Source organism: Phaenicophaeus curvirostris, chromosome 3 (genome assembly GCF_032191515.1).
Source record: "Phaenicophaeus curvirostris isolate KB17595 chromosome 3, BPBGC_Pcur_1.0, whole genome shotgun sequence".
NCBI classification, from domain to species: domain Eukaryota; kingdom Metazoa; phylum Chordata; class Aves; order Cuculiformes; family Cuculidae; genus Phaenicophaeus; species Phaenicophaeus curvirostris.
Window position 1 is genome coordinate 50,384,218 of NC_091394.1, and position 13,030 is coordinate 50,397,247.

General features: G+C 38.9%; 1 protein-coding gene across 4 annotated transcripts in view; it reads left to right on the plus strand.

The window, feature by feature from the left end:
- LAMA3 (laminin subunit alpha 3) overlaps nt 1-13,030 on the plus strand; it is a 119,179-nt gene that overhangs the window by 5,190 nt on the left and 100,959 nt on the right. For 3 of the 4 annotated variants that reach the window (XM_069853984.1, XM_069853985.1, XM_069853986.1), the window contains exons 1-4: nt 6,536-6,647; nt 7,275-7,393; nt 8,882-9,052; nt 11,993-12,090. In XM_069853984.1, the coding sequence (XP_069710085.1) occupies nt 7,331-7,393; nt 8,882-9,052; nt 11,993-12,090 (332 nt within the window). In that variant the 5' untranslated portion in view covers nt 6,536-6,647; nt 7,275-7,330. Of the gene's footprint in view, nt 1-6,535; nt 6,648-7,274; nt 7,394-8,881; nt 9,053-11,992; nt 12,091-13,030 lie in introns of those variants that run through there. The other variant, XM_069853983.1, reaches the window with a different exon arrangement.

Genomic DNA, 13,030 nt, shown 5'->3' on the forward strand with positions numbered 1-13,030 from the left:
GGACAACTGAGGTCTGATTAGTACAAATCCTTTCCCATATGAATAGCTTCAGTGTTCTGTGAAGAAATAAGCCATATGTAAGAAATAATTATCAGCATTGAGTTGGTCTTTGTCCAAAGCCCAATGAAAAAGTGGTTGCATGATAAATTTCAAGATAATAACTAACCGTCATTGATTTATTTGCCTGCAGCCTTGGCAAAAAGACCAAGGACTGATTGAACCCGGACAATGGGCTACCCTTCCATTTCTGCCAGAATTCTTCCAGAATACTGCCTGTGAAGAGGGTTTCTCCTTCCTGGTCCTACCCACCAACTGTGGCAGAGGAAGGTCTTAACATCTCCAGACATGTCAACGAGACATATTCACAGGCACTGGCTTACGCAACTCAATACACTTTTTAGCATCAGGGGCTAGTTAAATGGAAAAGTGTTAGGAACACAACATGTACTGTGCTAACGGAACAACGTTGGAAGTCCTGTGCTTATTGCCTGGCTTCTGCACCCAAGGCTGTGAAGCTGATACGCAAGGAATGACTTTGGCCTGCTGTGCAGTGGGAGCCGCTCCAGTCACTGTCACTATTTATGCACTGTTAAGATTACTCTGTATACAAGTACACAGTTAAACTCGATGGGATGGATTCAGTGGATCTGCTGCCTCTCAGAGACTGCCTGCACAGGATTTTCTCTGCACCTCTGCTATAGCTACTTTTCCAGATACCTAAAAGAGTAGCTGGCAGCTTCCAGATGGGCTGGGTCAGCTCTCTAGTTGACTTTTTTATATATATATTACAGTTCCGTCTGCGTTGTAGGGGATTGCCAAATACTGACTGCTAGTAGTGCTCAAGTCTCTGGGTCTGAAAGGGTGCCTCAAGTCCTGCTGAGAGTTTGTTGAAGAAAGGGGGTGCTGACCTCTTTGCAACCTCAGGAAATCAAAGTGATTTTTGTTTAAATAATTGTTAACTGTTATGGCTTGCTCTTTGAGAAAAATCTGTGCTCAAGACCTTAAGGTTTTATTACATAAAGAAACTAATGGGCATGCCCTGTGCCATCAGGGGCACTAAGGTGTGTTCTGGAGCAGGTCCTAAGCACAATTCTCACTTCTGCATCAACCTGTGTCTGAGAAGTTTAATTTGTGTACTGAATAATCATCAGATTTCTGCCTTTTTCTCAGTTTCTTTACTAACGTATCCTGCAAGAAGCGAAAGGTTGCCTATCTGCTACTGCAAGGCATCTTTCGCAAAGATCACTCAGTGCAGGGACCTCACCGTCTGCTGAGTAACGTGCATTGACAACTACAGTGTTGTTATTAATGATAACGTCAGCAGCCTACAAGAACAGTCATATTGTGTTGAGGGAAGTTTTGGTGGTGTAGATACATCTGCTGTTACAGTCTCAGGAAATACTATTGTGCTGGAAACAGCTGTTCTCTGTACTTCTACAATTCAGATTACATGAAGAGGAATTGTTGATGGTGTCACTTTGAGCATATCTTGAAATGTATAGAATACCTCAGATGATCTTCCTGGCTCCAGTTGTGTTCTGGTTATTACCACACTCCAGGATTTTTTATTCTTCATGAGCAGAAAGGGAGAATGATTCTTTTTTACATGTGCAGCACACAGCGTAATTGTTGTTCAGAACATAGTGTGTGGGTTTTTTGTACTAGTTTATGTTCAGCATTTAACTAATAAGTCATTACAGTATTTCAGTATTCTGTATTGAGTCTATGGTGGCAAGAATGGAGGAGAATATGCTAAAATTTTGTATATGCACATCTTTCTTCCATTTATGTGTATACTTTTCAGGGTTCAAACAAACCTTGGAGGCATTATTTAAACTTGTAAGGAGAAAATGGAGAAAAGATGTTTTGGTCACTATTATTGTAATTTTTAGAATTCTCATGAGAATGCAATGGGTTATAGGATGTTTTCTGTTGGGTTGAGATAAGTAGTATGTATGCTGTTAGAGATCACAGGTATTGTATCATCAGCAGTAATGGTACAGTGTGGTTCTCATTCAATTTGAATGAACCCTTCTAAGACAGTCTTAAATTAACTTGTAAGGGCTCCTACAGAAGGGTTTCTGTCTGTATAATGAAATATTGGTAATTCCTAACTCTGAAGTATAGTTTCTGTTCTCAGATGAGCAAGATATTTTGCTCATCCTACTGGGTGATTTTTTTTAAATTTTATCCAGGTTTTTATAAATCTTTAAAGCCACTGCCTGCAAGAACATTTCAAATCTGAAAAAAACTTGAGTGAACAGTAAAAAGTCTCATCAATATGGAACTGGTTAAATTCCAGCTGTTGATACTCCATCAGGTTTGACCCATGCTGCCAGATTACAGCAGAATATGGTGTTGGGACATTTGCAGGAATACATCCTCTTTCAAGCATTCATTTCCAGAATGGATTGTTTCCATTACTGGAAACAAAATACTGTTTGTACTTTTAAGCTTAATTCTTTATTCACGTAAGAAAACTGTTAGCATTTTGGTTGAGCCGCATTTCAGATTTTTGGTGAATTTTTGTTTTACTATTACATCATTGCACCAAAACAACAGTTATTTTAAATGCTTACTTAGAGTTTTAACACACTTTTTGAAAAATGGTTGTTTTTCTAAGGAAATAAATTTGACTTAAAAGCAACCAAATAAACATATTTTCAAAAATGAAGAAACTCATGTCCTCTTTTCCCAAAACTGAATGGCTGAAGAAAAACATCACTTTTAGTTTATTATGCTTTTTTCAGGGCAGATCTGGTTTCTGTCCATGCAGTGGGATCAAGATTTAAATTAGTTAAATGCCTGCTTCTAGAATATGTGCTTAAAACTGGTTTTAGTGGTTGCTTTTCTAGGTCTCATGTTAGCAAGATTACTCTTCTGTATTTAGTTCGGATTTATTTGCTAAGCCAAATAAGGATTATTTTTCCTCCCTTCTTGCCTTATGAGATCTGGAGAAGCCACATAAACTTGATCAGTACTCAGTCATAGTGGAAATTTGGATTTGCTGGTGCTATTCTGCATCCTTAATCCGGGTCAGAACCAAATAATTGGCAGCCATATGAAGTCCAAAGCAGGACGTATGATAGGTTTGGTGACTAAGTTTTGGTCATATATTGTCATAAACTAATTCTAGTGTAATTTTTATCAAGACTTATCCCTTTCCCCTTTCCTAACATGAGTGCACAAACCCTAGCAGTATTTAAAACTGTGGAATATAGGGAGAAGTGCATGTGAATTGGAAGTTTTCATATGTAACAGTAGTTTGAAGTTGCCATTTTTTTTTTTTCTGTTTTGTGGTTTGCGTTGAAGCATGCAAAGTGTGCTGCAGGGAGACAGTTCTTTAAGCATTGGCAATCTTGCAGAGTTCCTTGTATAATACGCATATTGGATACTACTTCAGCTTTTCACGCACTGAGTAATCATAGGCTTAAGCAAACTGCACAGTTACAGAGCAGATGTGCCATACAGGTGTTTGACAGGTGCCACATGCTGATTCAGCTGTGTTACTATTGAGTGCCTTTATTTTGGCAACATTTTGTTTTAGGTGCTTGTGAAAGGTTATAGTCCTGGTTGACACTGATTTATAAGTGAGATTGTCTCATATTTCTTCAGCAGTGTGGAAGCACTTTGGAAATGGAATTCACTGCTACTATTATGCTTATGGAACGGTATTGCCTGTTAGGAGAGACGAGACAAGACTGGCTGTGTCAGCACTTTGAGTAGCATTTAGGTAAAAGAGTATAATAACTGTATGACAAGCTGAAGCAGATGTCATCTGCTTTTTTGGAGAATAGGTAGAAGGTCATCATTGTAATGGTTCCACAACATAACTATATGCAGTAGGGCCCTGGAGAAGGTGGGACCTTATTTATATAGAATCATAGAATCATAGAATCATAGAATCACGAGGTTGGAAAGGACCCACTGGATCATCGAGTCCCACCATACCTATCAATCACTAAACCATGCCCCTGAGCACTTCATCCACCTGTCTTTTAAACACCTCCAGGGAAGGTGACTCAACCACCTCCCTGGGCAGCCTGTTCCAGTGCCCAGATTTTTCCTTTGCTTCCTCTTGAGCTTTCTAAACCATTTGTCTTGATTCAATCTGTATCAATCAGTACAGGGAGAGTTAGTTGTACTTGTTAACATGCATGTAAAGATAAGACTCCCAAAGACTTTAAAACAGAGGGGAAGCAAGGCTATTAATGGGTAGGCAGTTGTCTGCCCAATGCAAACCTGGTTTAAACAGAGGAATTCCCCTTCAGCTGGATAAAAGCAAGAACATGAAGCTCTGTTTTTCAGGCATTTCAGAACTGTTATGCTTTCCTGGGAGGATACCAGCCTTTGCACTGAATGGCCATTCTGGTTGACATGTAATGTCCATATGGCCCATATCCCTACTCTGAAACTTGCCAGTCAAGTAGCAGAAGTTACATGGGCAAAGAATATCAGAAAGTCTGTAAGAGCAAATTTTGCTACAGTCCCCAGAGTGATCACCTATTTCTGATAATCAGCGTAGAGACTTTCCATCGGTAACTTAAGGGCTTTATTCCACCTGTGTGGTCAGTGTGCATAGTTCTGGGTTCTGTCAACAGAATGGTATCCACTTAATACTATTTTCTAGTAGGTAATTTTCCATATGTACATACTGTCTAGCTGTTTAGGTACCTGATTTAGTATCACAGGAGGTGAAGTTAATGCTTGTTAGGCTGTGTTAAGTAGGCAGGGTAAATTCCAACACAAACGTGAAAGGGTGTTTGATTTTTTTATTATCAGTTATCACTCTGCTGCCCTAGGTAAGCAATGTTCAGCAAATAAACAGTTTCTGAAATAGATTTCAAGGTATGACACCTGCTGCAGCGATGCCTTTGTGTGTATAGGACAGGCAGCTGCCCTGGGTAGTTGTACAGATTGTATTAAAGGAATGCATAATCAAAAAGCTTCATTTTTTTCTTCTGAAATGTGAGGTATTATCATGACAGCATGTTCCATGTCGTTGCTGATTTCCTCCCATTTCCTTGTGAGAAGCTTTTACTTTCTGCTGTGAATACTTTTGATATGCAGAAGCTAATGCCTGAAATAGATGTGTGAAGCTTGAAGCTGCATGTAGCCGTATGACTGCAATGTGCATGTAGTCATGGGATCAGCATGTGCAGTATTGGTTAGGGAGAAATATTTCCAGATATCTGCTCCACTGTGATGTTTGCCATTTGTATCTGGCTCTTGGTGGCCCCAGCTGGTATGACAGCTATTGATTTGGTCCTAGCTGGCAGATGAATCGGCCAGGCATGGCAACTGATGCTGTTCCAAATTTGTGGTCAAGAGCTTGTATGCGCTTGTGGTTTGGAGTCTAGTGATCCATGCAAAGTATTAGCTTCAGGGTTATGACATTTGTGATGTTTGAGGAAAGATAAGCTACATGGGTGTTTTTGATGCAAGGGCTCTGGCAGCAGTTACTTGACAAACCAATGACTGTAACTCCTTTCCTTCCCCGCCAAAGTAAGAATCTCTTGCAAGCAGATGAATTGAGGTCGTTGGGTAGGAAATTCTGGTGCAGCTTCACTTGAATTTTGACAGTACCTCATTATTGGATCACTTTTATTGACAGCTAATATCCATGTTCTGGTTGATAAAATTCTAAATGACCCTTAGAATCAACCTGTGTTCACCTTTTTGCATAGAGGTAATTTTACTGATGTTATGATTTTTATGACTGCAGGCTGTCCCAAGAGGCTTACAGTAAGATTTCCTTTCTTGTCAAATCTATTTTAGCTCTGGTGTTTGGGAGCATTCTATCTTTGTGGTCTATCACTGAGATACACAATGACCAGCTAAAGAAGGCATATGAGACTCTTGATCTTGGGAACCATGGACTGACGAAGCTCTATGAGCTATTTCAGTCAATGAATGAGCTACCACTCCAAAGAATCTCTCCTGTGTCATTTGATGCCCACAAAACCACAAAACTCTGGAGAGGCTTGCTTCTGTTGCTTGGAAAGTATGTCAGGTGGCAAAGTTACCTGGAAATATTCTTAAATTGAGGGAATGGGTGGTTTAGTTTACTAACAAATGTAACCAAAGGAGTCCCAGTGTAAAGGATATGTGCATTTTCTTTTATGTTGTGATTTTTCTTGACTACAAGCACAATTATATAATTGGAACACAACACATGCAGCAGTATTCTGCGGAAGTATCTTAGTTCAATGAGATGCTAACTTTTCAAGATTAAGTGCTGTACCTTTAACACACTCAAGCAATCAGTTGCGTGCGAAACAGCTGTTCTGAAATCTAAGTGATGGCGTTTAACACAGTTGTATTTCAGCTTTCTTAATGTGTTGTTGCACATTGCCAAGTGAAGTAGGCAGCTGAGAATCCCGTTATTTTAATAGGAATGAAACTGCAGAAGATAACCTTCTCACATTACACTAAATAAAAGGTGTTTATTTGCATTGCTTTTAATATTGTGGTACTTTGATAGAGTTCAAAAAACTCCTGATAAGATCTATATATATTTTGTTACCAGCTCTTCCATGTTGCCTATATCCTTATCAAGTTTGCAAATTCTCCTCGTCCAGATCTCTGGATCTTAGAAAGATCAGTGGACTTTGGAAGAACTTACACTCCCTGGCAATATTTTGCTCGTGAGTATCAATCCATGTGTTGCTTTTCTGTTTTGTAGACAGGTTTCTTTAATCATTTGCCCAGTAGCCAGAAAATCAGACCATGGGTTTCACTGAAGATTTCAGCTGCATTGAAGGCAGTGAATATCAAATATTTTTCTCTTTTCTTAGTTTTTCCACAATAAATCAGTGACTCACTGCGCGTAGCTAAAAATGGGCACGATAGTTTGAAAGTGCAACTCAGTATATCAGTATTTTTCAGTCTGTTGAGAATTCTTGTTTTGTTCATCTTACTTAATGGTATGTAAGAACCACAGAGTCCTTCAACCTATGGGACCCCGGAGTTCCTTGCAAAGTCAAAGTGAAATACAAATGCAAAATCTTGTAGTATATATGTGTAGATTATTTGGTGATTATATGAGAAATATTGTATTGTGTCTTGTTGGGCCCCACTGAACTGCTTAGGATGAGAAATAATTTGGATTTAGGAATTTCCTTTTCTCTGTGCTGAACAAAGCAATCACTGTTGTTATTCAGTTTTGGGGGAGAATTTACCTGTAAGTACAGAGGATATTTCTTCATTAATTTAAATTAGAACAATAGTGTTTACTTTCATATGTGAAAATAATTTAATTCTCACTTGACTAGACTCCAAAGCAGATTGCTTGGAGCGCTTCGGAAAGGAAGCTAATCTTCCAGTGAGGATGGACAGTGATGTCCTTTGCACCACAGAGTACTCTCGCATTCTGCCTCTTGAAAATGGAGAGGTAAGTAGTTTTAGAGAATTAATGTGTGACACTCAAAGCAAACAACATCAGTTTCAGTAAAAAAGTAGAATATGAAGTAATTTTTCTGCTATGACTGCTTAAACCTACATTACTAAGTCCACAACCAAGCACTTAAGTAAGTGGTGACATTTCTGGAGGGTGAACTGGCTCCTCCTAACTTTTACTGTTCTCCATAAGAGTCACCTCTGCTAGATTTTTTTTTTTAACCATGATTTAGGTACCTTACTTTAGCCATATGTATTTGTAGACGTTGACTGCATTTTCTGAATACTTCCAATGTACATAGCAGAACTTCCTGCATTAGAATTGCTTATGGGAGTAAAGACAGTAGAAATGGATTTTTACCATCTTAACTATTTAAGAAAAAAAAATATAATATTCTACACATTTATAATGCAACACATGTTAAAGCATTGCTCTGGTTTTGGCTCTTGTTCTTTGCTAGGCAGGACTGTGGCTTATGTTATTTGAATGAGTGTTAAACTCCTGGCTATTCTGATTGCTTCTGCTGACATTCTTTTTTTTACACCCAACATGATCAGAATTCAAATCTGAGCTCCTCTAGAGTTATCCGTAGTTCTGAGTGTGTGGATCTGATGTTGCGGTTTAAAGTGAAAGTAGAAATCGCTAATCAAATATTTTAAAGGATAATTCCCAACGCAGCCATCCCTATTACTTGCTGTATGACTTTTCCTAAAGGATTTGTGTTGCAATCAGACCTGTCACCATTCCTTTGTTACATGCTTCAGAGTATAGCAACCATTTGAAAATGGAAACCTGTTATCTGCTCAGTTTTAAATAACTGAAAGTCTCCTGCTCAGTTGTATACGTGTACGCTGGGTTGTTCATTTAACAGAGATTCATTATTGCTAGGCTGCTGGCATCTGTTTCTTTAAAAAATAAAAAAGGACTGGAGCAGTTGTTTTGGAAGTCAGATAAACCTGCTTTCATGTGCGGGGTTTTTCTAAAGCAACACTGTGTTCTTTCTTCCAGAAGACCATTAATATGCTCCCAGGCACTGGACTTGGTAACAATAATATTTTCCAGGAACGTTTGTGCCTTAACCCAAAAATAAATGTGCTTTGGGAAAGAGCCAAAACCTGTTGTTTTAACTCGGGCAAAACTCCCATCAATGCTATCAACTGTTAATGTAACTATTTGCCACTATTCCAATTGTTTTTTTCCTATTAAAATGTGTACTTTTTGTGTGTTGTACCTGCTGCTTTCAAAACAGATAGTGGCATTTTTTTCTGTGTAATTCTGGGTAATGAGAATTCAACAGGGTCCAAGACTAACAATACTATTTTTCCCCATTTCCTGGCGTCAGTATGAAATGTGTAGTTGTTACCACAAATATGCTCAGAATCAATAGTAAGTTTTTGGATTCTTTCATTAACTTTGCTCTGTGCTGCTATTGACGCTTGGAGTTGATATATTTTAACAAAAATGTACTTACTTCTTTTTTAGATCGTGATATCTTTGGTAAATGGCCGCCCAGGAGCAAAAAACTTCACTTATTCCCCTAGTCTTTGGGAATTCACAAAAGCAACAAACATCCGCCTTCACTTTCTCAGAACTAATACACTTCTTGGACATTTAATATCTAAAGCTCAACGAGACCCCACTGTAACCCGTAGAGTAAGTACTGTTTTCACCAAGATACGCTCAACAATTGTATTCAGCAGTTAGAGAGGAAAAAATCTGAATGTTTTAAGAATTGAATTTTGCAGTAACATGCCTTTAAATCCCCATATTTTTTCCAGGTTCATTTTTTGTCAAGAGGGTGACTGAGTCAGCATGGATTTATGGAGGGGGAATAATGATTAATGATTTTGGAACAGACTGTCTTCTTTCTCTGTTTTTTAATGTGAAAGGAAGTTGGGTACATCACAGGAGCTGTAAGGAACCAAAGCGGAAATCTTCTGAACTGTCTTATGCAGAATAAGGGAACTAAATTTTTTCAGCCACTTTCCCTTACTTATTCAAAGAAAGATTTTCAGGAAACAGTACCTGAGTTTCTGAAGGAGCAGGAATCAAAGGGCATTGAGATGCCTGGATATTTTTAGGGGATTTTTGGCTACCTAAGAGCTTGAAAGCTGAAGTGCTGCTCCCATTCAGTGGGGAAATGTAAGGAAATTCAGTTCCCTCAAGGGAACACCACTTACAAATTCATCTACTTAGAGACACTACAGACTTCATATTGTATTGTTATTTTTAACCTTTTCATTTAAAATGAAGATTTGGTAACAATTGGAGGAAACGTTTGGGTGAGGCATTGTACGTATGTGTGTGAAAGTTTCTGCATCAAAAAAACTGTTCCAGTAACTTGATAGCACTCCCATTAAGTACCTTTATTGTCTTAAGTAAATTTTTCAGATGTTACTGATGGGCAGATGTAAATGCAGTATTTAGCTTACTTGGCAAGCAGCACAGCTTTAGTGTAAGGAACTGCTGATGTTATCATAACTATAGGACAGATGAATAACTAGGATAGATGAATGAAATGCCAATATTTTATTAAATTGTTAAAAGAGAGCATAAGTTTTCATTGTAGAGACCTTCCAAGTCTAGGAAAAAGTTAATATTTTTAAGGAAAATATTTTTGTTAAACTTATTATAGAAACAGATGAAAACCAGGCCAGATCTGTTCTCCTATCCAAGTAACTGCCTAGCTTCCCCTGTTAATGGTTTGAGTTCATGACACCCAGAATTATATACAGTATGCTTTATGTCTAAACTGCAGCAGTTTGGCCTATTAATTGTTTTGGCCTTTTGCTAATTTTACTTATTACTGATCACTGACGTTACAATTACTGTTAGTAGTAAGGTGTAGCTCTGCAAGGCTGTGTGAAATGATAGACTGGATTGTGAAGACTCTTACACAAAAACCAGTCAAATGTGGTGGTAAGTAACAGTGGTAATTTCTAGCTTTGCTGAAAACACTGAAAGCATAGATTTTATTTACAGTATGAAAATGATATACACAGTTAGAAATGAATATGTATGTTTGAATAGAGAGAGTTCAGAAGGCATAAAATATTTCCCCATTTATATATCCTATCCACCATTCTTCACCTGCCTAGAGCAAAGAGAGCTAGTTGGAAAAGCTCCCTGTCTTGGAGAAGCACCTTGTCTGTGCCCAGCCAACTCCACCTACCTAAAAGGAGAACATGTTTATGCAACCGAAATGAATTACAGAAGGGCTGAGGTTTGATGGGACCTCTGGTCCAATCTCCCTGCTCAGAGTCACCTAGAGCTAGTTGGCCAGGACCATGTCTAGGTAGCTCCTGAGTATCTCCAAGGAGCGAGACTCCACAACTGCTTTGGGCAGTCTGTCCCAGTCACCCTTGCAGTGGAAAAAAGTGTTTCTTGATGTTCTGTGGACCCTTCTGCATTTCAGTTTGTGCCTATTTCCCCTTGCCCTGTCACTGGGCACTGCTGAAAAGAGTCTAACCCCACCCTCTTGACACCTGTCCCGTAGATATTTATAAGCATTGAGGAGATACCCTCTCTGTCTTCTCCAGGCTAAATAGACCCAGGTCTCTCAGCCTTGCCTTATAGGAGAGATGCTTCAGTCTGCTAATCATCTTCGTGGCTCTCGGCTGGACTCTGTCCAGTAGTTCCTTGTCTTTCTTGAAGCTGGGAGCCCAGAACTGGATACAGCACTCCACTTGTGGTCTCACCAGTTTTAAGTAGAGGGGATGATCACCACTGAGAAATGCTACATACATATCATTTAGAGGGGCTGTATTGGGAATAGACTGAGCACAGGAGACACAACTGCATAATGTTCTGACCCTTTTTCCCCTCATCCTTCAGTGGCATTAAGTCTGCCCCTTTAATTTTTCTGAGGTACATAGAGATCAAGATTTACAATCAGCTCTCAGTGCTGCCTGGTGCTCTAAAGAGGCAAGGAAACAACAAGACAACTTCTGAGCTACAAAAAAATTATGCAGAAGTTGCTACTGGTAAATTACAGTAATGATATTTTCACTGAGTTGACTCAATTAAATTTTTATATTCTGTTGTCTGGATGCCTACAAAGCATGAGGATGAGATACAGAATGTTTCAACTTCAGGTCACAATTTCAAGTCCAGCTTGAGTCATAACTGATTTTGACTGAGCTGGTGGTTTTGGTCTTTCTTCTTTTAGCCTTTATTGATGGTGTCTGACTGAATGGGGAAGTTGCACTGCCCCTAACAGCGTGTCGGGTTTGTTGACCAGACTAAGGTCCCACAAATTCTTACTTTGACAGTACTTTACATCTCCGTCCTCAAGCTGGCTTTGAACAAGCTTTGGGCTTGGGTACTGTGGGCTGGAGAGCTGCTGGGGGATGGAGAGCTACAGTAACATTTTGTATGAGCTGCGCAAGCCTGTTTCTGTAACAGGGTAACAAGCCTGTTTCTGTATTGTGGGTATTGACTTTGATTTGCTGGTACTTATACTGAGACATAAACATCAACGGAGGTTTGACCATTGGCTGCCTGACTTTGGCCTTTTGCAAAATATATAAAATATATTTCTGACATATATAAGTAAGGAAAGACCTATATGTACTTCTTATGCTTGTTCCACAGTATTACTACAGTATAAAGGACATCAGTATTGGTGGTCGATGTGTTTGCCATGGCCATGCTGAAGTATGTAATGCAAAGAGTGATGAAAACCAATACCAGTAAGTAAACTGAGCATAACGTTAATTTAATTTCAGAAAAATAATACCTGGATGTTTTTAAATGACCCTTTTTGCTATAGAATGATATAGTCTTACAGGGATTTTTCATTATATTTAGAAAACTAGAATCTGCTAATGATTGACAAGAAAACATATCAAGAGCTATTGTATGTGAAATATAATAACAAAAAGTCTTTACTTTTAATTGAAATAAGAGTTTGGCAGATTGAATAATTTCTTAGAAACCCTTAATTCTTTTCAGAAAATATGGACTGATGTTCTCCAGGACCAGAAGCACAAGCCTTATGAGTGGTGGCTAAGGGAACTGGGGTTGCTTAGCCTGGAGAAAAGGTGGCTGAGGGGAGACCTTATCACTGTCTACCGCTATGGGAAAGGAAGTTTTACTTATGTGGGTCTCTTCTCCCAAGTGATGGGTGATAGGACGAGAGGCAGTGGCCTCAAGATGTGCCATGGGAGGTTCAGATTAGACATCAGGAAAAATTTCTTCTCTGAATGCGTTATCAGGCACTGGAACAGGCTGCCCAGGGTTGAGTCACCATCCTTGGAGGTGTTTAAAAGACAGGTAGATTAAGTACTCAGGGATATGGTTCAGTAGCAAAAGGTACGGTTGGACTCAATGATCTCAAAGGTCTTTTCCAAAAAATGATTCTATATCACCTTCCAACAGCAGGAATTAGAAGCCCAATTAAAGAACAAATTTTGTGAACTTTCTAGAGATACTGAGCATTACAATTGAGCTCAGCTAAGATCCAGTGAGATTTTATCATTGCTAGAAAACATAAAAACAGAAACTGAATGAACTGTTCTCTTCACCTATGAAGTTTAAGATCTCCATATTAGTTTCACAAGGAGATAGATCAGGCTCTATGATGCATCTGCTACAGGGAAATCACTATGAATATTCAGGCTGTTTAAAACA